This window comes from Trachemys scripta, chromosome 6 (assembly GCF_013100865.1).
Source record: "Trachemys scripta elegans isolate TJP31775 chromosome 6, CAS_Tse_1.0, whole genome shotgun sequence".
Classification (NCBI taxonomy): Eukaryota; Metazoa; Chordata; order Testudines; family Emydidae; genus Trachemys; species Trachemys scripta.
In genome coordinates, this window is record NC_048303.1 from 79524636 (window position 1) to 79550101 (window position 25466).

The following is a 25466-nucleotide window of genomic DNA, read 5'->3' on the forward strand; positions in this document are numbered from 1 at the left end:
CTAAGGCGGCCAGACTGCAGTGTCCCACTGTCAAGTAAGATGTCAGACACAGGGTCTGTACTTTGGAGAGTGCGTCACAGAGCTGGAACATTGAGTCACTACCCATACCCAGGGGGCTTAGAAGCTTAGGAAGTCAACTCACAACAGATTGGTGCTCATCTAGAGAGGGGGATGAGGTGCTATAGCCAGGTTATAATGGGTAAAAAGGTTCTAACATACAAGCAAATTGATCAGTGTTGTGTTAGGCATGTGCTGTGTGGGTGCCTGTTTGGTTTATATAAACTATCCCCAACGGCATCTACTGTCTAACAGATCTTTTTAAATATTTAATTTCCCCCCAATTACCATGCTAGCTATTTGTGCTAAACTGACATAAATTCACCACTTTTTGATGCCTGGCTTGTGTACTTCCAAATAACCCCTCTCTTGTATTGTGGATCTAGAGTTTAAAGAAAAAATAAAATATATGTTAATGGAATGTTAATGTTCTAAGTATCTAAAGATGCCCACCCTCCTGTTCTGGAGAAGAAGTGACAAGGGCATCTGCATGGCAACCCTACCCCTAGTCTCACCAAGCAGATCCTGACACTTCTCCCTTTCGGAGGGTTCAGGAAGGGAAATGTTCATTATCTACATACCTCATGGATTCTATTTTATGAAGTAGTCACTGACTTTAACTCTCCATTATTATGTCACAGTAGCAGGTAGGATGACTAACAGAGGTCACTTTCCTCTTTGCACCCCAACAGCTGGACGGCAACTGCCTAGAAACAATTGCTTGTTTCAGCTTTTTCTTTTTGATTTCTGTAAGTGGACAACTTTATTTTTTGTAGGTGTTATAAATTGGATAGAAGGTGACATAGACTAAGGAAGACAGTGGAAGAGCAGTATTATTGAAGAAAATCATGTCAATGTTCTGAAGCAATAAACAGTAGGGACAGAGTCTCAGTTTGTGTAAATTGGCTTAGCTCCATTGAAGTCAATGGAACTATACTGCTTTGTGCCTGCTGAGGATACAATTAAAAAAATGTTTATATAATTTCAAGTGAGACCTTTTACATATTTTAATTGGAAAACAGTGAAATCAGTGAAATCCATTTCTTAAAACGTGTTACCAAGGTGAATAAAGTAAAATAGCAGACTATTTCAGCAGAATGAGTGCAGGACAAAGGAGACCATTTTAAATGCACCAAATGTACTAAAACCTTATTATAGTATTATACCTCAACAGAATGTGTAAGTAAATAAAAAAAATTGCCATGAAGTGGCTTCATTTGTAGTAATCAAAACAGGCAGTATTCATGCTTTATTTAGTAGATTTTTGTGGCACCTTTATATTAAGTTTGACTAACATTTACCATTCAACCCCATCCTCCTTTTCATTTTCTTATAACTTTACCAGACTATAACCATTTGCGCTGAAATTTACCATGCTTGTTGTCTGCCGTGGGTTGATCTTATAAAAAAATTTCCATAGAACTGGTGCTGTGGTTTCTAAGAATGAGAAATGTGAACTATATAGGCAGTTTTGCTAATGTTAATTAATTTTTCTGTATTTTTGAAGAGCTCTTGCACCTCAGGAGCTTGGTTCAGGAACTTAAAATTCAGCAGGGGGATATTCCTGGGATCAGAGAGGTGCCTTCTCTGTTCCCATGAAAATCCATCAAGATTTGGCTAAATTATAAACCGCAAACATCACCATTATGGCATGCACAGTAGAACTTTTTATAGTCTTGCTCCTAAATTCTTGGAACATTCTGTTTGTTCAGAGTACACTCTTTAACTCACTGACTGTCCTGCATCACTCTGAAGCAGCTACATAGGGAACCTCCTATCAGGACACAGACAAAATGGCTCCTCGGCTGCTGCTGCTTTTTCTTCCAGTCTTTAATTACATCATCATATACTATTTTCCACAGGTGCTCTGATTCATTTTGTGCATTAGATGGGTGAATGATTAATATTTGTGTAGTGAATAAAGGTGTTGTCTGTTAGACCTACATAGGAAAGGAGAAGGAACTATGCAAAAATGAGGAGGTTAGTTAAACAGAAATTAAAAGGTACTGTGACTAGAGTGAAATCCCTGCAAGCTGCATGGACACTTTTCAAAGACATCATAATAGAGGCCCAACTTAAATGTATACCCCAAATTACAAAACACAGTAAAAGAACTAAAAAAGAGCCACCATGGCTTAACAATCATGTAAAGGAAGCAGTGAGAGATAAAAAGTGGAAGTCAAATCCTATTGAGGTAAATAGAAAGGAGCATAAACACTGCCAAATTAAGTGTAAAAATGTAATAAGAAAAGCCAAAAAGGAGTTTGAAGAACAGATAGCCAAAAACTCAAACGGTAATAACAAAATGTTTTTTAAGTACATCAGAAGCAGGAAGCCTGCTAAACAACCAGTGGGGCCCCCGGATGATCGAGATACAAAAGGAGCACTTAAAGACAATAAAGTCATTGCGGAGAAACTAAATGAATTCTTTGCTTCAGTCTTCATGAAATTAATGGTCAGCAGGTTTAAAACAAATAAAAGGAAGTTCTTCACACAGTGCACAGTCAACTTGTGGAACTCCTTGCCTGAGGAGGTTGTGAAGGCTAGGACTATAACAAGGTTTAAAAGAGAACTAAATAAATTCATGGAGGGTAAGTCCATTAATGGCTATTAGCCAGGATGGGTAAGGAATAGTGTCCCTAGCCTCTGTTTGTCAGAGGGTGGAGATGGATGTCAGGACAGAGATCGCTTGATCATTACCTGTTAAGTTCACTCCCTCTGGGGCACCTGGCATTGGCCACTGTCAGTAGACAGGATACTGGGCTGGATGGACCTTTGGTCTGACCCAGTATGGCCATTCTTATTTTCTTAAGATGGTTTGTGGTTAAGACAATTGACTGACTTGGGAAAACTCGGTTCAATCCCTGGCTGTGCCATAAAATGTATATGTGATGCTTGGCAAGTCCCTTACATTAAATTTTTTGAAGGTGTCCATGAATTGTGGGTTTCTGTTACTTTGGTGCATAGTTTGAGACAGGGCCTGATTTTCAGAAGTGTTGAGCTTTCACAACTACAGCTAAAGTCAATAGATACTCAGTTCCACTCAGGGCTTAAATTCCTCTGGAGCTATCCGGAGCAGAACTCCAGTAAATATTTTCAAAGCCTCGAGCCCCCCCCCCCCCCCCCAATCCCGCCCAGTAGCTGAAGCCTGGGGCCCCCCCCCCCCCCCCCCCCCACAGGGCCCGAGAGTTTTTATAGCCTGTTGATAGGGGGTGGAGCGGCTCCGGGAATCTATGAAAATTTAAGCCCTGCTATCTCTGAAAACTCAGGCCTGATCTGTGTTAAGTTACACACACAATCAGTGAAGCAGTCAAAATTGGTATATGAAATATGTCATATAAAATACATGCTGTAGCTGTGTATATTTTGTGTTTATATTGACTCTTTGTTTAATTGATAAAGAATTTCAAATATGTCCTGTAATTATTCTTGCATATAGATATGCTTATCAAACGTGGCAAGTAATGCCACTTTTGGGATACAAATTAAAATATGCCTACAAAAATAATGTATAAAGTACGTGTGCATGGTGACCTACAGATTGTATGTACTTGATTGCAGCTGTGAATATCTCATCAGGTATCCACTACATCTGCAAAATAACAATAAGAGGAGCACTCTTCATGGAGACAAAGAACAGAAGGTCATTCGGGAGTTTTTAGATACAGGAATAAGTGAAATAGAGCAAACAAAATAAAGTTAGGATTTCAAAACAAAAGATTAGTTAAAAATATCAGACGTGATTTCTCAAAATCCAGTTTTCTGATTTACCACAAAGTTTGTAGAATAGTACATACCAATTTTGAAGGTATTCAGCTAATTTTTGATTAAGCTAGAGAGACTGGAGGGGTGGTGGTGGTCAGAAATGCCCACGTCTTGTTTCAGCCTGAACTATTGTGAGTGATGCAGCTAGTCTCTCCATAATAATTATTGGTCTTTAGCAACGTGAGTAGAGTAACACCAGTAGTTGGACACAGGCTTTGACTGACCTGCCTGATGGTTCCATCTTTGGGATACTGGTCTGGTGTGTTTCATCCTCATTCATTTGTGCTGATTGTCTTAGCTACAGAACTACTCCTTCTTCACAGATTTGCTGCTGCTCAAGGTGCTTGGCTGCTGAAGCACACAGCTTTAGTCCTAGCTACAGCCTGCTGCTTTACTGTTCCCCGGGACTTCTGCTATCAATAGTCACAAAGGTCAGCAAATCCTCCTCCTGTAGCCCCACATGAGTCAGAGAATTTCAGGGGTGGGCGTTTACAGATTAATTTTGGAGGATTGGGAGCAGATGGACTTCTCGGTGGGGAGGATTGAGAGCAGATGGATTTGATGAAACTTGGGGTGGAAGAAAATGATTAACTTTTCTGTATTTTTGTGGGGTTCAGCAAAATGATAAATTTATTTGTATGGCGGGTGTGAGGGAAAGTGATAGATTTCTGTGAGGAGGAGGTCAGGCTGAGGGAGGGAAAAAATTCTGACTAGTTCACAGACAGCTAAGACTTCAGATTATTTGATTTTAAAACAATGCCACAGTTTTGGGTTGTGGGTTCATCCTCTCAGGTAAATCAAAATGAAATACCTTTCCAACTGTGATAATCTAACTGCATTTTTCTGCATTTTGCTTGTTCTATTTTAAATTATTGTGCAAGACTTTCGCATTTCTATTCTCTCTTGTTTTTATCACTGTCACTCACCAGTCTGAGACTGAGATAATAGAAGGTATGAAATCAGTTATTTAAAATTCAGGTAAAATTCTAATACTTAAATAATATTAGGACTAAAGTCCCTGTGATTGGAAATCTAGATATACAAAATAACGGTTGACTGGTCCTCCATTAGGCCTGCTTACTGTTGCTACCAAGAGTTGATTCTGTTAACAAATATGTGGGCATAGCTCTAATAAGGCCAGAAAGCACTTTCTCTTGGGCCATTCACTTATATCTGCAACCAGTTGGGGATTGTGCTTTAGTGTGTGTGTGTCGTGGTGGTTTTGGGGTGGGGAGGAGGGGCTTCTTTTAAGTTCACTTTCTATCACTGCAGTACTTCAGAACAATATAAACAATATTTCCACCAAGAGCTATATGTATTGTAAGGCAGGTAGCTTGTGAAATATGCATGGGCACCCTCATTTATTGTATTTAAATATGTTTAAGTATAATTTTGCTCCTCACTCAATTTCTTTGTAAAGTGGTCTTGCATTGTCAATTTTTACATTGTCATGATGAGCTAATTATTATTGTATCACTAGGTCACTACCTGGAGTCAAAGTATTTAAAACTATATGAATGGTAACTACTGTAGCTGATTAATCAAATGTTTAATAATGTCAGGCAAACAGATCTGATTGTTCCCCAGCTATAACTTTGAAGACTCATTTACCCCAAAGAAATTTTTACCCCTTCAAATCTGCTATCTCTAAGTACAAGCTTTCAGATTCATTTTCTGTTTTCATGCCTTTCACGTGGGCAGATGTCTGCATATAGGGAATCCATTCTTAGTCTACACCCCCTTAAAAATTGATTGCTTTTATCAGAAACATCTCATCTTTTTTTTTTTTACAAATTACTCAAAACATTTAATCTGTCTGATATGAAGCCTATGAATATTTAACTTCCAATGAATTCTAAAAAGTGTATTTACATCTTTACATCTGAGTTTCTCATGTTAACAAGTCACATAAGCTTTTGTCATTTTGTAAGCTTTCTCATATTCTTAGGCCAGATATTACCCTCTACTGATTCAATCTGCTAGCTTTAAAAAAAAACCACACACACACACCCCACCTCAAAAAAAAAAAAAAAAAAAAACCACCAGGGAAGATTTGAAGTGTTCTATGATGTTTAAATCAACCAAGTCTATGTAGTTGTTAAATATATGTGATTAAAACTATGTGTGAAAGTCAAGGTCTGATTTGCAAATTAAACTGGCTGGTCTTTTAGCAAGAGTAGAATTTGCAGTGAAAGACTGCTACAAAATTTTACAGGATATGTCTACACAGCAATTAAAAACTTGTGGCTGGCCTGTGCCAGCTGATTCGTACTCATGAGGCTCAGGCTGAGGGCCTTTTTTATCGCAGTGTAGGCATTTGGACTCAGGCTGGAGCCCAGTCTTTGGGACCCTGTGGGGAGAGGGCAAAGGGTCTCAGAGCTTGGGTTCTAGCCCAAGCCCAAACGTGTATGCTGCAATTAAACAGCCCCACGAGCCCAAGTCAGCTGGCACATGCCAACCACGGGTGTCTAATTGCAGTGTAGACATATCCATAGAGCAGTGGTGGGCAACCTGCAGCCTGCAGGCCACACGTGGCCCATCAGGGTAATCTGCTGGTGGGCCACAAGATAGCGTTTACTATTTACTATTGACCATCCGCAGGCACAACCGCCTGCAGCTCCAGGGGCCGCAGTTCGCCGTTCCCAGCCAATGGGAGCTGCAGGAATATATATTGGGCTGCCTGTCCAGAACTGTTGTAAAGAGTATTGTAAAAAATATACTGCAGCTTAGGTGTCCGGATTCCAACAGTGGGACAGCAGTGCACATGCCCAGAGGGAGAAACATAGGTGCCTAGGGAACTGTTACAACAAATTTAGGCACCAAGTGAGTTTAGGTGCCTACAGCAGGGGCGGGCAAATTTTTTGGACTGAGGGCCACATCGGGATTCAGAAATTGTATGGAGGGCCAGTTAGGGGAGGCTGTGCCTCCCAAACTGGGAGGTGTGGCCCGGCCCCCGCCCCCATCTGATCCTCCCTGCTTCTCGCCCCTGACGGCCCCCCGGGACTCCTGCCCTATCCAACCCCCCTGCTCCCTGACAGCCCACCCGGACCCCTGCCCCATCCATCCTCCCTGCTCTCTGTCCCCTGAATACCCCTGGAACGAACCTCTGCCCATAACCGCCCCCCGCCCCCCCCTCCCACCCCCCCCCCCTTTCCTACCTACCTCCCCGGACACCTGCCCAATCCAACCACCCCTTCTCCCTGACTGCCCCCGGGACCCCTGCCTCATCCAATCACCCCTTCTCCCTTTCCCCGACCGCCCCTGGAACCCCCACCCCTGACTGTCCCCCACTGCCCCATCCAACTCCCTGTGCTTCCTGACTCTCCCTCCCCCGCCCCCCAGGACCCCTGCCCCATCCAACCACCCCTTCTCCCTGACTGCCCCCGGAACCGCCACCCCGACTGCCTCCCGCCACCCTATCCAACCCTTCCTCTCCTTCCTGACTGCTCCCCCCGGACACCTGCCCTATCCAACCACCCCTTCTCCTTGACAGCCCCCAGAATCCCCGCCCCTGACTGCCTCCTGCCGCCCCATCCAATCACCCCTTCTCCCTGACCACTCCTGGAACCCCTGCCCCCATTCAACCCCCCTATTCCACGCCCTCTGACCACCCCGACCCCTATCCACACCCCCGGCCCCTGACCACTCCCCGAACTCCCATGCCCTCTAGCCAACCCCCTTCCCTCGCTCCCTGCCCCCTTACCATGCTGCCTGGAGCACCAGTGGCTGGTGGCGCAGCTGCACCGCCCGGATGGAGCCAGCCACGCACCGCGCAATGCAGAGCACCAGGTCAGGCTGGGCTCTGCAGCTGTGCTGCCCCAGGAGCTCACAGCCCCGCCACCCAGAGCATTGTGCCAGTGGCGCAGTGACTGAGGCTGCAGGGGAGGGGCTGAGGGCTAGCCTCCCAGGACAGGAGGTCAGGGGCTGGGGAGAACGGTCCTGTGGACCGGATGTGGCCCGCGGGCTGTAGTTTGCCCACCTATGGCCTACAGGTTTCAGCGACCTTTGAGCAGGAGGAGTTTTGAATCCCAGTGGGGCCTGTTTCTGGGATCTAGGCTATATAACTTGAGTTGGATCTTTAGTTTTTCTTTTGTGGGAGAGCTCTGATTCTGCAAAGACTTAAACAGAAACTTAAGTAATGTGCATAAATCTTTGCAGGATCAAGGCGTAAACTGGTAGTTGTGTAATTGGAAATTTGAACCTAGATATTCTGTTGATACATTTTAGATTTTTAATGTTTAAATTTGGAGAGCTATCTTGAATTGTGAATAGATGGCAGATAAATTTAAATCAAAATAAAAAAAAATCTGTTTGTATATATAACAAAACAAGCAACATAGTTAAAAATGGCATTATATTTCTATCTAATCTATCATTACTTTTATCTATGTAGCTTATTTAGGAGTTCAAATATTTGTGTGTTGAGGGAAGATGGAAAATAATTTACCGTAGATGTATGTATTTCACACTGTTATAATAGTCTTAATGAGTAGGAGAAAGTCTGTTACTCCCCTTTCCTTTTGTATGGGAACCATGAAGTAGAGATTCCAGACATTTCTTGGCTGACTCAAATAACTGGAAAGTCTGTGGCTGATGAACTTTGGCTCACCATTCGTTATTAATAAAATATTATAAATATGTAGTGGGCTTTTTACAAGAAAAATTTAAATGCATCACAATTAAGCCAACCTAATGTAAGTAAAAAAAAGTTGGTGTAAATAAGATAACATTATTTTTATGTGGCTTAATGAATGACAGTATGATTGAATTAAATATTGGATTGTTTGTCACCACAGGATTTTTCTCAGTATGTTGTGATGGAGCCTTGAACTTTGAGAAACTACTGGTTTTAGATATCTTTTGCCAGAACGATGAATCTATTTCCAGTAAGCTAGTTACCTCATCATTCTGGATATGCTTTTGGGAACTGTTCTTGAAATTCCCTTAATCCAAACCAGTTGTGTACTATATTTTTATATTTTTTTAATTGATAAATTACTGACACTAAATATATATCTCTAGAAAATCAAGATTTTGTTGAATAATGATATTGTTTAATCATTTTCATACCAGTAGTTAGATGTCTTTTCCAGTGTTGGTTTTCACATCAAATGGAGTGTCATTCAAACCTGATGTTTACAATTGCATTAAAGGGCAGTACCTCTGGTGAGAATGCATTTATTGTGCAGCTACAGATCAATTATTTTGTATCAGCACAGTCAGTAAATACCAGAATACTAGTCCATGAAATAATGTGACACTAAATTTGAAAAAATGCAACAATACCTCTTCCATCAAGTAGTGTTCTACTTTTAGATGAAATGACTAGTTTAAGTAGTGCCTTTGAAAATTGGGTGTTACTTCCTTTAGTTCTGATTGCAGTTGGCAGGAACTATATGTTTTGTATGTATTATCAAAAAAGAACATCTTTCTACAGTATACTCTTGCTGTTTCCCTTGCAGATTTATGTAACTTATGTACATCTTTGATCGAATGTGACACTTTTTTGAATATATGCTGTGCTTACTGCTGAATATGTGAATGATGCACTGAACTGTTGGCTAATGTTCTGTGAATGTTAACCAGAGAACATGCTCGTTTGCTTAACGGCCTTGCAGTGTGGACTGTTTTATTACTCTTTAATCCTTATTGTGCAAGATACTGGCAAGAGAACATTTTTCATCTATAAGCATTGTTTCATGCTTAAACATATCCATTGTTTGGTCAAAGTTATGAAATATTGTTGCTCAATTAAATTTTGTTTTCAACATTTCCTGGTAGAGGCAGTAACAGAGAAGATAAAACTCTAAAGGAAGAAAAGATAGATAAGTAGGGAAATATATTAAGCACGAGTGAACAAGGAAGGAACAGAAGATGTGCAGTCAGTAGATATAAGAATCCTGACCTTCAGATTTGGACAAAGAGTTTGTCTTTTATCAAAAGCTGAATCTGATGTATTTCAAGATTGTATTTCTGGTACAGGCTGTGGTAAAAAGGTTGACTTCTGAGGAACCTATTCTTCTCTAACAGACATCAGCTCTGTACTGATGCACACTTAGATTGTGCACAAGGATAGACGTCAATTAAAGTGTGACAGTTTCTTCAGGTGAAAAATGAAAAGACGTATACAGTTGGAATGCAAAAATGTTAGTTAACTTACAAGATGGTGGTAGAACAGCAGTGTATTAAGCAATCCTTTTGAAAGAGCATCTTCCCATTTTTTGGCACAGAGATGAGGTGTGGAGAGACATGCTAATACATCTTGAGCCTGATCCTGTGTGTATTCAGTGTCTAACTCCCACTGAAGAGGTAGCCAAGTCTGATGAGATGGCTTAGTCTGTGGGGTTTGTGTTATTTTGGAACATACATACATAAGAAAGTAAGAACGGCCATACTGGGACAGATCAATGGTCCATCTAGCCCAGTATCCTGTCCAATGCCAGATGCTTCAGAGGGAATGAACAGAACAGGTATTCATCAAGTGATCCATCCCCTGTTGCCCATTCCCAGCTTCTAGCAAACAGAGACTAGGGACATTTCAGAGCTGGGTTTTGCATCCCTGCCCATCCTGGCTAATAGCCATTGTTGGACCTATCCTCCATGAACTTATTAGGTCTTTTTTGAACCCTGTTATAGTCTTGCCCTTCACAATATGCTCTGGCAAAGAGTTCCACAGATTGACTGTGCATTGGGTGCAGGAGTACTTTCTTATGTTTGTTTTAAACCTGCTGCTTATTTATTTCATTGAGTGACCCATGATTCTTGTGTAATCTGAAGGCATGAATAACACTTCCTTATTTACTTTCTCCACACCAGTTATAATTTTTTAGACCTTTATCATATCCTCCCTCAGTCATCTCTTTTTTCCAAGCTGAAAACTCCCAGTCTTATTAATCTCTCCTCATATGGAAGCTGTTCTATAACCCTAATAATTTTTGTTGCCCTTTTCTGCACCTTTTCCAATTCCATTATATCTTGTTTGAGATGGGGCAACCACATCAGCATGCAATATCAAGATGTGGGCGTACCATGGATTTATATAGAGGCAATATGATATTTTCTGTTTTATGATCTACCCCTTTCTTAATGATTCCCAGCATTCTGTTCGCTTTTTTGACTGCCGCTGCACATTGAGTGTATGTATTCAGAGAACTATCCACAATGACTCCAAGGTCTATTTCTTGAGTGGTAACAGCTAATTTAGACCCCATCATTTTATATGTATGGTAGGGATTATGTTTTCCAATGTGCATTACTTTCAGTTTATCAACATTGAATTTCATCTGCCATTTTGTTGCCCAGTCACCCAGTTTTGTGAGATCCCTTTGTAACTCTTCGGGGTCTGCTTTGGACTTAACTATCTTGAATAGTGTTGTATTATCTGCAAAAAGAACAGGAGTACTTGTGGCACCTTAGAGACTAACACATTTATTTGAGTATAAGCTTTCGTGGGCTACCGCCCACTTCATCAGATGCATAGAATGGAACATATAGTAAGAAGATATGTATACATACAGAGAACATGCAAAGGTGGAAGTTGCCATACCAACTCTTAATAGGCTAATTAATTAAGATGAGCTATTATCAGCAGGAGAAAAAAAAATTTGTAGTGATAATCAAGATGGCCCATTCCAGACAGTTGACAAGGTGTGAGGATACTTAACATGGGGAAATAGATTCAATTTGTGTAATGACCTAGCCACTCCCAGTCTCTATTGGAGTGGCTGGGTCATTACACAAATTGAATCTATTTCCTCATGTTAAGTATCCTCACACCTTCTTGTTAACTGTCTGGAATGGGCCATCTTGATTATCACTACAAAAAAAATTTTCTCCACAAAAGCTTATGCTCAAATAAATTTGTTAGTCTCTAAGGTGCCAAAAGTACCCCTGTTCTTTTTGCGGATACAGACTAACAAGGCTGCTACTCTGAAATTTGTATTGGCTGTCAATTTTGCCACCTCACTGTTTACCCCTTTTTCCAAATCATTTATGAATATGTTGAATAGGACTGGTCCCAGTACAGACCCCTGAGGGACACCACTATTTACCTCTCTCCATTCTGAAAACTGACCATTTATTCCTACCCTTTGTTTCCTATCTTTTAAACAGTTACTGATCCAGGAGAGGACTTTCCCTCTTATCCCATGACAGCTTACTTTGCTTAAGAGCCTTTGGTGATGGACTTTGTCAAAGGCTTTCTGAAAATCTAAATACACTATATGCACTGGATCACCCTTGTCCACATGCTTGTTGACCCCCTCAAAGAATTCTAGTAATCTCCTCAAAGAGTTGTGGAAGTACCTTTTGTTAATAAACCTTACCTCAGGAGAGGAGGATTTATTTTGATTCTTTACTCCTGCTGATATAAAATAATTTTAGCAAAAAAAATTCTACGACTGGTTCAGCTGCATCTTTGGTAACACTAGTAGGAGATCTCATGTACTCCAGCAGCTGCTAGCATTTTTACCACTGTGTCTGTTAAACCTGCTGTGAGCACAGATACTATATTCTTTTTGTATAAAAACTCCCCCTGACTTAAGTTGGAAGTACAAACATAGAATGGCTGCTCTGATCAGATTTAACTGACGTGGTGGTAAAAGCTCAGAAAGCTGCTGCAGCTTTATCTAGACTAGGGTTACCACTGGGATCATTTGATTGAAATTCTCTTGTCAATTTTTTTCGAAAAGGGGATGTCAACCATTTTCACTGCTATTGTAGACATTTTAAAAATGATGTTTATTGCAGCAATAGCCACCCTTTGCTAAAGCCCATATCTCAATTTTTGTAACAAACAAGCCACTATTTTTTAATCTGCCAACCACATTTTAGTATTAGGTAATACACTGAAAACCAGGTATGTTTTTATGAAAATGAACACAGTAGTGCTAAAGCTGGTTGCACTTAATAAAAATAAATGAAAGTTGAATCATAAAAGCTTTTGATTTATTTCCAATTAACTTATTTTGTTCCAGAGACATATTTAAATACTTTCGAAAACAGCAGTAAAGGAAACAGATTGGCTTTAATTAAATACTGATTTAGTCTGCCATTTTTAAAATTGAAATGACATCCATTTTATATTGGTTGAACACCTGTTAATTCAGTTAGTGCAGACTTGCCTCCCTGGATTTCCCCCATAAGTACCCCATCACACATACTTTTTCTCTTTTGCCCTGTGCTCTCATGTGTTTGTGGAAATAATCCTGGATGGGAAGAAATCTCTATTTAAAATTTGCCTAAATGGCTCAGATACTTGATTCAGACCTGCCATGTCAAAGCAGGAGTCCCAATCCCAGATAGTTTTAGAGCCCATTCTACTAGAGCAAAGGTAACTTTCTACAGTTAGCCTTAAAAGACACATCTATTTCTAAGATGTTGTAAGGCTTCCATGTGGAGTTCTGTTCAGAGCCTTACTCAGTGTTATGCTCTCATTCATATTGCATGCTTGTTTGGGGAAATTTGTTATTCTCTGAACAATTAAGCACTCTTCAGCCACCCTCTGGAAATTATTTCTGCTTGTTAATCACCCAAAAGTGGGAATTCACAGAAGTAATTCTGGAAGTAGAAGGGAAAGCTAACTACCACTAACTAAAGCTCTCTGAGAATGTTATTTCTACAGATCCATGCTTGTCACACTATGTCCTTGTTTCTTTGTAGTCCTGTGCTAGATTTCAAACAGCAGACTGGAAGTGGAAAAGTGTGGGCCATCAATAAGGTTGCCACCTCTAAGACGCAAACAAAACAGCCACTGGCTACAGCCCTACCAATGGCCACCCCATCACCAACAACAAAAAGAGTCCTAGTGCTGACTATAGCTAATTATTACTAAAATGTTTTAGAGACTCATTTAAAAACCAAACCAGTAACACAATATGTGTTATGTTATTTTATCACTTTTCTTACCTTATCCTAACGTGGTACTGTGGTCCAGGCTACCAGGGTTGTCAATTGTAGAGCACGCTAATGTAAGCCAAGTGAGAAAAATAAAAAAGGTATATTAATCTTTTCACCAGCAAGGCAGTACAAAACCCGACCAGGTGGCAACACTAGACGTAGTCTTTTTATAGATGTTGCCTACTGTGCTTGAGTCTGTGGGTAGAATCGATGTCTGGCCACAGAGGATGCAGTATGGAGTCTTGTGGCATGTTACCTAGAGTATAGATCTGCAAAAGTGGTCGTATTGTGGTTATGGATGCCATATAAATACACAGATTAAACAGGAAAAATGCTTGGAGAAAACCAGTTACTAGTAAGTAGCTGTCCTTTTAAGTTATGGTTTATTATGAATAAATGGGCTTCTGATTAATGGAAACTGTATTTATATTAACTGTAATCAGTAAATAAGAAACCTCTTTCTAAGAAGCTGAAAAGTTGATTTTATATGGTTAAAGTTTCAAAAGTGCCTAAGCCCCATTTTCAAAAGTGATTCAGGCACTTAGCAAAATCTTACTATGTTCACAAATATCATAGTATAGTAAAATTGTGTGTGTATACACAAAAGAAACTGTTATGTATTTAAACATGGCAATGTTTAATTCTGGCAGTTTAAAGCAGAGCATCTAGTGTTTAGACTAAACTGCCATAAAACTTATGCTTGCATTTTCTGTTTCCTACAAATTACAGGTGGGACACAGAGGTTACCTCGTACGATTGGTGTATCGCTAGCAAAAGAACTCATCTTCTCTGCACGTATTGTAGATGGCGAAGAAGCAAAATCAATAGGATTGATCAGTCATGTGGTGGAACAGAATGAATCAGGGGATGCAGCCTATAGAAGAGCTTTAGCCCTAGCACAAGAATTTTTACCTCAGGTACAACATAATGGAGTCGTATTTTGATTTTGTTTTGGGTGGGTTAGTTCACTGTAGTATAGTACAGTGGTTAAATAGTAAATATGCAAAGGAACCAGGTAAATCAAGAAGAAAATTACCATTATCTTGATTTATTGTCTGCACTGTTAAGGTTTGTGTTTCTATTTACTTTCAAATTAACATTGTAGATGATTTTTTTACCAAAGTAAAAAATTCTAGAGACTACAATATTACTATTAAAATAACATTGAAAACTTTGGGAAACAGTTGAGGATAGGAGAAAGACAAAAAGGTCAAGTGAAAATAGAGACCAGTCCTCTTCCTTACTATTCTAGCCATATGAAGTTTTCTTTTAATCCTTTGGTTCAGGGAGTCTGGATTTCTCAGTATGATTTGCCATAGTAAAATGTACAGATTCTCTGCATGTACAAAATCCATTAAGTGAACACTGTGACTATTTAAATCCTCATTCTTTTTCATAATTACATTTGTTACTAACATACCCTTGGAAATGTAACAGTGAAATTTATTTCCAAAATTAATGTCTTTTTCCATTTATGCAACATATTGTTTTTACTGGAATGTTCATTTGTTTGCTTTCTGGACTACATACACCAGCACAGGGATGTCATCATTCTCTTGCATTGCTCTAGGTTATGTGCCCTCTTTTCCTTTCACTTGATGTAACCGTAGCAGAGAGACCTGAAATATGACTACTTTCAGACAGCTATACTCCAAATATTCAACGTTGGGAGAACTGCATATAAGTTAATTATGGGTTGCCTTACTTTAAACTTTCACTATTGGCTTCTCCTTGACTAGAGAACCTGCTGTCTGATTTTTCATGGCAATCAGTCAGGGAGCATGGTGGGGGAACTTTTCTGTACAGTGGAGAATTAATCTACAGGTCCTGTGCCCAGGGGCCCTGGCCAATTTGGGGGCCCCCACAAGAGCACTGGAACCAGTGTAGAAGTGGGGGACCATTGGCTCTGGAACTATGGCCCCACCCCCTGCTCCGATTCTTCCCCCGGGGATCCACCCCCTGCTCCTATTCTTCCCCCAAGGCCCAACCCCTGCCAAGGCAGAAGCTGGAGCTGGGCCATGGTAAGAGCTGCTCAAGGAGCCAAGGACACTGTGGGGAGCCCCAGACCCGCCACCTGCCCTAGGCGAGTCTTATCAGCTCCCCCACTACAAAGTGAAACCCCTGCCACCACCACTCAGCACCTGTCCGAGGCTACTATGCCCATGTTAAAAAGTGAGTGGGCATGGCCTCCCTGAATCCCTCCGCTTCCGGGGCCCCTGGGCCTCTGAGGTGTGGGGGGCCCAAATGTTCTTTGTGCCCAGGGCCTCAATAACTCTCCATCTCTATTTATGTAGCTGACCATTCTCTCTCACTCACAAGAAAGTGCACACATATCAGTGTTTCTGCTTGCCGCTCATCCAATAGTTGTTTTCTTCTGTACCATCAACCAAAACACCAATTTGTCATCCTCCCTCACCGTGGCATGCAAACATGAGGGAACTAGACCGGTTTCCATCCCCAAAACACAAGAACTCTAGGAAGAAATCAGCATGACCTTCTGGAAAAAGCTGCAAGAGCCTTGGTGGTGATTGATTGTGACATGCCCCCTTTCTGCCATAGACATCAGTCTTCACCAACCTCCCTTCCCTCCTCCCCACCCCAGTATCCATGAGAAAACTGATCATGGCCTAATCTGTATCTTTCTTCTTCTTCCCAGCAATCCACAAAAGATGCCGCTTCTCCCCCTTGAGCTCAGTTGTCTGAGATTCTAGATGTTTTAATTTTTTTAAATGAAAATATATATAATCATACACATATGTATTTTAAGTAAACAACAATGATGCCATTGGATCTCCCAGGTGTATCTTGTTTTTCTATATCTATCTTGTAGACCATAAATTCTTTGTGTTAGGAACTGTTCTGATATTTATTTGATACCTCATTGTCAGCACTTAACAAATTTATAATCTTTTGCTGTGCTTCACGGCCCTTGAGAAATGATCAGTCCTTGAGCACTGTAGCTTGAACCTGAGCTCACAACAGAAATGGAATATCTTCAGGGGAACATTTCAGGAGACTTTGCACACTGGCACTAGAGAAGATTTTTGGGGGAATCACCAGTGTGTCCAGAATATGATTCAGTTTTGGGGGAGCTGTTGATAAATCCTCTTCCCTGTTGAAAGCTCTGCAGGAAGATTAATCCCATCCAGATCCTGGTCTATATTGAGTGTCATTTAAAATAAAATCCTCATTTACTTCACCACTTTATTTGGCTTTCCATAGTAACTTCAGAAATCCCTCTCTTAGAGTGGAAAATACTGCAAATTATACAGTAAATGTAACTAACGTTGAAAAGAACTATTGATTTTTGTTTTTAAAACCCTATTATCAAACAACATAGGAAAAAATATACATTTTAAATGAAAGAGGGCCTGGATTATGATTTGTAGCCACAGATTCACACTGGAGACAGTGCAGAGGTTAACTGCTCTAATAGGAGCTCTGACGGCATTGTGCCTCATGCAGGTACAATTCTATATAACCATTGAAGAGGATGCATTAGCCTCTCCCCTCTGCATCCTACTAGCTCTTTTGGCCAATACATGTGTTTGTAGAACTAGTGTCTGTCGTGGCTCTAGCTATGCAAAGTACTTGCACCCCCCTGATGAAAGGATTCCTATCATTCCTGGCCCTTCTGTGGGAGACTGAGCTCCTTGCATTGTCTCCCTCCCTCCCTTGCACGGTTTGACAGAGGTCAACCACCTGACTTTTGCATCTTGGTTTTGCAGCTCATGTGTTTTAGCTTTGAGGCTAGCATTGATTTATTCTTTTTTTGTTGAGGTGCTTCCATGTCTTTTTATTATACGCTTATTAGGACATAATATAGTAGATCACATAGAGTCCTATAGTACCATCATTATTTGGTTACTTTGAACCTAATTTCCAAAGATGCTGAGCACCCGCAACTCAAGTTGAAGTCCATTGGAGCTGCTGGTGTTCAGCACCTCTAAAATTTAGGCTTTTTATGTTGTTTTGGTACCATGTCGTTTTTGAAAATTATATGCTGCTTTTAGTTTTTTTAGTTCTAGAAACATATATTTGGAAGAAAATGTGTATCATGGTCATATTACTTATTAAAAAGAACAGACAAAGCCTACAAAGTGCTAATATGATAGCATTCATATGTAGACACTTTGAACCACAATTTTGCTGTATCTGCTGACATGTAGATCTATCTGATTTATTTTTAATTTTAGGGACCTCTAGCAATAAGAGTCGCAAAATTGGCCATCAATCAAGGGATGGAGGTAAGGATATATATTTGTTGATAACAGTGAGTGAAAGCCTGGAGGGCGGGGAACAGTTCCTAAAATAGAGTGTTAAAAGTTAATTAATGTTTTTTCTAGACTTGTTTTAAATTTCAAACCATATAGTCTTTCAAAACCTAGTTAGTTGAATCCAGTCTAAAGTAAACCAATGGTTCTTATTTTTGTGACTTCATATTGATTTCTTCCTGCTCCTGAAGATATGGTTGATGCTGATGGGGCACTACAGTACCAAAACTTGCTATAACCGATACAATGTGCATGAGTTATTAACGTTAGAAAGTAAACATACAACTTGTTTAATAGTAGTTCATGTCAAAGGGTGGGGGGAAAGCTTTCCTAAATTCATGTACAGCATGCTGTAAAGACTATGGTTGTTTTAAAACCAAATTATATGAAAATCAATCCCATCATCAACAGGATAAAGGTTTGCCAGTAAAACTGAAGGCCAAAAAGGACATTGCTGCTTATAATAATTTAGTATAGAATAGAATAGTGTTAACATAATATTAAGAATCTGATTTAAATACAAAAAGACATGCCAAGTAGCCACTCCTGAGTGTTCTCTATTGATCGAGCTCTAGAGTTCATTAAGATCTGAGCAGACTCACACTTGTGCTTAACTTTAAGCCTCTGAGGCCTAGTCTTCACTTACCGGCTGGTCCGGAGGCACGCCATCGATGTTCTGGGATCGATTTATCGCGTCTGGTTAAGACGCGATAAATCGATCCCGGATCGATCCCGGAAGTGCTCACAATCGACGCCGGTACTCCAGCTCGCCGAGAGGAGTATGCGGCGTCGACGGGGGGAGACTTCCGGCCGCGTCTGGACCGCGGTAAGTCCGGAGTAAGGTACTTCGAATTCAGCTACGTTATTAACGTAGCTGAATTTGCGTACCTTAGTCCGAAGTCCGGACTAAGTGTGGACCAGCCCTGAGTCTCCTGCTGAACTCAATGGGACTACTCAGATACTTAAAGTTAAGCACGGGCATGAATCTTTGCAGCATCACAATTTAGAGCACAGTCTGGTCCAGAGAAGAGTGTGATCACAGGTCATTTGCAATGTAAAACCTCAGTATAACAGGATAAGTTAGGGATGTATTCTGTTTCAGGTTTTTTGTTTGTTTGTTTTAAAGGTTGACATACAACTACTCAGACACCTGAGTTGAGTAGAGTTACAGTAATGATGAAAAGTAAAAGTACTTTTCAGAAGTAAAAGTACACAAAGGGTGTAAATTAAGCTCACAAATACAAATTAGTTTTTTAAGGGTATAAATCCAAGGTTGAATTCAGTGGTACACAAGGTAGAAACTTTTGTAAGAAAAATTCTAAGTTCCAGACACAGTAGGTAGGTGAGTCAAAATGACCTTGTTGACAAACCCCATGTGGTACACAAGGTCCCAGCTTTCAGAGGCTAGTAGAAAAACTGTCCACTGATGAAATAGATAGCACTTATGAAAAGCAGGTAGCTAAACAAAGAGGAAATAACGGAGGAGGAAAATAAGCCCTTTCAGCTGTTTTGGCCACCACACAAAGAAATCTCAGAGGGTCCCAGAGGAAGTCCAAGATCACAATTGGTTTCATCCTTATATGTGGGAGAAATATATATTTTCCTAATCATCAAGACAAATCCTTAAGAGATCCTGGCAGATCAAGCTCCTACAGATCAGTCTCTAGATAGGTCCTTAAGATGGTCTGGGTGGGTATTCAGTCTATTCATCATTGGCAGTCTTATTGCATCACCAAAGCTTTAGTTGATCATGTGATTGCTGGTTGTGTAATAGCATTTCTTGAGAAACACACTTTGCAATTCGTTGGACTTCCATACATATTTTAATATATATATATCAGTTAATTTATTACAAGATTTTGTTAAAATTGAAGTATATTTTAAATTGTACAACATTGGAATCATAATAGGTAAAATGCATGAATGTAAATGTATTTATTGTCAAGTTAGTTTATATATATATATATATATATATATATATATATATATATATATATTATTGATAAAGCAAATAAAGGACATGTAAAAATTATACAATTTATATAGGTAAAATATACTAAGATTATGTAATGGAAGGACAAATAGTATATCACATCAGGAATATACGTACCTTATCAGTATATTACCATATTTCACAAAAACATGTCTGAGTATATGATTGCTGTTTTTTCACTATGTACTATATATTGATGTATGAAAAGATCATGAATTTGACCCTTTTTAAGTGTTGAAATTGCAGTTGGGTCAAACGTTTTCTCAAAACAATGGGTGGGCTTTACGAGCACTTCTGGAAGTGTTAGGGATATCTACTGTGATGCAGATGTAAGATAAAGTTCCATAATAAACATTGACATAAATAGCATCTGGCCTGCTTTTCAGGAAGTACAACTCTTTATACTGTATGGTGGAGAGTAACTTCTTCTTAGGTGCAATTAGTTTTTCAAATTAAGTATATCAACTTATTATTTGTATTTCAGTAGCCCTCTTCATGTTCTAGGTGCTTTCCTTACATACTGAAAGACAGTCTCGTACTGGAAGATACCTGTTTCAAAACTTGTTTGTTAAAACATAATTAATGACTGATTTATATGCAGTCGAGGTTTCTGACCAGTAATAGCTGAAACAATTAAAATATTCAGCTAATTAATGGGTTTTGGCCAAAGACAATTTGTAGTAAGACAATACATTGTGCATTCACCTATTATTTCTGACAATCTATTGAATAGTGATTACATCACAGAATAGGGAAACTGATTACAGAAATACTGACCCACCCATAACCACAGGATAGTGAAGAATTTCTGCATAAAGATACTGTGAAGAGGGACTTTGCTGGACTGCTTTAATGTTTGGGATATAGGAATACAGTATTTGAGTTAACTGTCAGAAAATAAAGTGTGTACAATGTACAGAAAGTTATTCACTCTTACAATATTTAATTTTTGTTTCCCAGGTGGATTTAGTAACAGGCTTAGCAATTGAAGAAGCCTGTTATGCTCAGGTATGTAACACAATTAAGCAAAAAAACCCCCAAACCCCTCAGTTAAAGATTGCATTGAAAATCATACAGAAACGCAGCTGGAAAGTAATTTATATTTTCTCCCAGCAGCATTTCAGATAACAAATTTAACCCTTTCTCTTATCCATTTCTATTTTTTTTAACATGGAAATCTTAAAGAAGGAAGTGGAGTTTAAGACAAAATCATCCCTTTGTATAGGGCTATTTAGGGAGGGGAAATTGGACATAGAGCCAGATCTTCAGATGGTGTAAATTGGCGTATCCTTGTTGACTTCAGTGGAGATATACTGATATATAATGCCTAAGGATCTGGTCCATAAACTAGAGAGATTCTGCCTTGCTGCCTACACAGAGGGAAGAGATTCCCTGCATGTTTTACCCCAACCCCTTAAAAAGAGTGGTAAGTAATTAAGTAAGAATAGAGCCATTATATTACGTCTGTATTTGGCATTGGTATAACCCCTACTGTAATACTGTGTTCAGTTCTAGTTTCCACACTTCAAGAAAGATGTTGAAAAATTGGAGAGGGTTCAGATAAGAGCCACAAGAATGATTAAATTATTGGAAAATATGTCTTACAGTGAAAGATTTTAGGACCTCAATCTGTTTAGTGTATCAAAGAGAAGGTTAAGGGGTGACTTGATCCAAGTCTGTAAGTATCTCAATGGGAACTGAAATTTGATAATAGAGGGCTCTTCAGTCTAGGTATAATAGGAACCCGTGGCTGGAAGTTGAAGCTAGACAAATGCGAACTAAAAATATGATGCAGTTGTTTAACAGGAGGGTAATTAATCATTGAAAAAACTGTGTTGTGATGGATTCTTCATCACAGGAAATTTTAAAATCAGGATTGGCTGCTTTAGATCAAGTACAGCTATTGAACTTGAAACATGGAAGTCCTATTGCTCTGTTATGCAGGAGGTCAGACTATGAAATTTGTGAGTAGAAGTGCATGGTTAGAAGTAAGCGTACAGTGCATGGTTAGTTTTATGTAGTTTTAATTTTGTAGGTGTGAGCAGGGTTTCAAACTAAAGAGTAAACTTTTGATGACGACCTAAAGAGATATGAGGATTGATCAATTAGACAATTGAACAAGAGCCTGTTTTGTTATCTGACTACTCTATTTGAGGAATTTTTAATATGTCCATCACTTCATTATTTTTTTAATCCCTTCAAACCATTGCCATATCCCTTACAAAGGAGGTATTTACATGTTACATAAGGAAATACTGCAGGCACTATAGCTGATCGTTCAAGAACCTGTGAGAATTTTAACTCCCCCCTACCCCCCACCAGTAGTTCTGGGTGCATCCACTGTCAGCAGTGTTAAACCGCCTGGGAAAGTATAACTGGGTGTAAAATAATGAAGTTTTTATGGTGTTCTTATTTTACAGCTTTAATGATAAAATGTTCTTTCTGTACTAAAAGAAGTGTGTTTAATAATTATCTTAATACCCAGAAGGCCAGATCTCCAACTGGTATAAGTCAGCATGGCTGAAGTAACTTCTGTGGAGTGATACTGATTTATACCAGCTGAAGATCTGGCCCACAGGCTGTAAATCAATTGTGTGTAGAGTGTTTTCACACTCTTCTGTAATTTCTGTGTTACACTATAGTCTAGGGTTACCATACGTCTGGATTTTCCCAGACATGTCCGACTTTTTGGTCCTCAAATCCCCGTCTGGGAGGAATTTCGAAAAAGCAGAACATGTCCGGGAAAATAGGGAGGCATGGTAAGGGGACCACCTCCTCCCCGGGCTCCAACTTTCCGGGGCCAGGCAGCGGCTGTTCGTTCTCCCCACCTGGGCAGCCGGACTCGGGAGCAGCCGCTGCTGCAGCTCCCACTGCCGCGGGGGGAAGCGGCCAAGCATGTGGTGCTCCGCGGCTCCAGCTCTGGCGCCCGGGGCATGAACCCCCTGAGCCTGGGCCTGTTGCGGGGACCCAGCTGGTGCAATCCCGTGGGCGGCCCTGGAGTGGGGGCAGCAGGCCCCAGGCCCCCCCGTCCTGCTCAGGTCCCATAGGGGAACAAACGGGGCTCCCAATGCCTCCGCCCTGGGGCCGCCCGCGGGATTGCATCAGCTGGGCAGCCAGCCCAGATGCGACTTGCTTGGGGCTGGGCGCAGCGTGCGCGCTGCTGGGTCCCCGCAACAGGCCCAGGCTCGGGGGGTTCGCCAGGCTTGGCCATCGGCTGCTTCCTCCCCTGCGGCAGTGTGAACTGCATCAGCGGCTGCTCCCGAGTCCGGGTGCCCAGGTGGAGAGAAGGAACAGCCACCGTCTGGCCCCGCGGGCTGCCCCCCTACTCTCCCTCCAGGTACTCAGCCCGGGACCGTGCTCCCCCTGTGTCTCTGGGGCCTCCCTCTGCCGCCGTTTCCCCCCCCACCCCCTCTGGTCACCCTGGGGGCGGAGTTGGGGTGGGGACTTTGGAGAAGGGACGGAGTTGGGGTGGGGCTGGGGCGGGGAAGGGGTGGAGTTGGGGCGGGGCCGGGGCCCCCTTGGAGTGTCCTCTTTTTGCAGGACTGAAATATGGTAACCCTACTATAGTCTGCAGATTGCATCCATTAAAGAAAGGTGACAATATACCTTATTTTTTAAATTTTGGTATTGATAATACAAAGTTAATCTGTTCTTTGTAGACTATTCCAACAAAAGACAGAATTGAAGGTCTTCTTGCTTTTAAAGAAAAGAGGCCCCCTCGCTACAAGGGAGAATAGGAGAAACTGATGCCTTGAAAATACAAATGAGATAAACATGGCTGGAAGGACCTTTCAGCTGCACTTTGCCTCAGCGCATGGAGTATCACAACCACCAAAGTAAAAGCAAACTCTACCTACATTACAACATCTGGAATGTGTCCAGACATGTGCCTGGCCCAAGAATATGTATCAAGTCATACTCAGCATGGTTTATGAAGGTTGCTCTGTATATTTGCAAGGTCACAGGTTCATAAGCATTTCTTTTATTTCATATGTATGAAACTAACCATACCACAATTTAAAAAAAAAAAAAAAGTAAATTCTTTTAATAGACAAAGCCTATAAAGTAATATGGAATGTTTGTCTGTTGTTCCATTTTATCAAAATAAGTGATTTCTATGCACCAAAAATGTGAAATTATACCAAATATGATTTCTAAATGATTCACTATCTATTCTAGCTGAATATGTAAATTATTAATAAAGTTAGTGGAAATCAGAAGAATGATTGTTTGGAAGATTATAAACTTTATTTACTTGTCTCATACTGTAATAAGTAAGATTAACTTCATTTTGAGACTACTGTACAGTGGTGTTCTGTATTACTCTATGTTCATGTTCAGCCTCACAAGGCTATATGGTAAACCTTGCCTCTCATCCCAGATTCCTCCAAAACATCATCTCACTAACACTATCTACGAGGGAGTAACTTTTAATTCACTTGCCCCATTTCTTTTTGTTTTTTATTTCCAGGCTGTATTAAACTTTTTATTGCGGAGCTGTGGTTGAACACATTCTTAAAGCTAGAAAGTTTCCTTATGCCCCAAAATACTGGATCTTGTGTGTGACCATTTTTCAGGTTCTAATAATACTGTATTTATATACAGCTGCTCTGAATTGAAATGCTCTTTTCCTTTGTTGGAACATAAACCTCTGGGCTTTGAAGTGAAGAAACTACTGTACTATGTGTGTGGAGGTGCCATGGAAAGTGGCCTCTTTAAAATATTCTATCAACTTACTGGTAAGTAAATGTGGCTTAGCAATCAGATGTTAACTTATTTATATGGAAACAACCTCCTTCATGTTTGATTTGCATTGTCTTTATGAAACTTCTGCATGCACTGCTGTTTCTGCAACATTAGCTATGGTCACTCTCCAGAACTATGGTGATATAGCAGCTGATCAACATGAAATGACAAGAACTCATTAAAATTCATATTTAGCCATATCTTTACATGTAAATTGATTATATCTGGTGGACCACGCACTTTACTGAGTGATAAACTTGCTGAGTTGATCATTTCATGCATGATAATTTGCAAATAAAGCACTGGTGCTTGTTTTTATAGTCATATAAAGCCTTTAAGGTCATTTTCTCATATTTTCAAAATGCTAAAATGTCATTTTCATTTTTACTGAGTATTAAATAATTATGTTAATGGGAGAAAAAATATTAAGTCTATGCTGAATGGTTTGTGTCTCATAACTATGATATATAGTCTGGTTATTGAGCTTCCTTTAGTTTTCTAACAAGCACTGATTAAATAACTTCAGTGCATGTATATGAAAACATTTTATTGACTTGAAGTACTATGGCAGAAAAAATAGTCTGCTCAACCCACTGTGTAAATTCTTGATTTAGGCTAGGAGTTTTGATTTAAGTAAAATATTTTGCTATCGCAATAGTTACAACATTCCTTTTTCTCAGGGAAAGATGTGGCCATGCTGTGGTATTTTGAGGTCCTTCTCTTGAAGTCAGCAG

The 25466-nt window shown here is 40.2% G+C and overlaps 1 protein-coding gene across 5 annotated transcripts in view; it reads left to right on the forward strand.

Moving 5' to 3' along the window:
- AUH (AU RNA binding methylglutaconyl-CoA hydratase) overlaps positions 1–24932 on the forward strand; it is a 197767-nt gene extending 172835 nt beyond the window's left edge. For all 5 annotated transcript variants that reach the window (XM_034774858.1, XM_034774859.1, XM_034774860.1 and 2 more), the window contains 4 exons: positions 14449–14636; positions 17916–17966; positions 20947–20994; positions 23646–24932. In XM_034774858.1, coding sequence (XP_034630749.1) covers positions 14449–14636; positions 17916–17966; positions 20947–20994; positions 23646–23723 — 365 coding nt within the window. In that variant the 3' untranslated portion in view covers positions 23724–24932. The remainder of the gene's footprint in view (positions 1–14448; positions 14637–17915; positions 17967–20946; positions 20995–23645) is intronic.
- Positions 24933–25466: the final 534 nt, after the last annotated feature.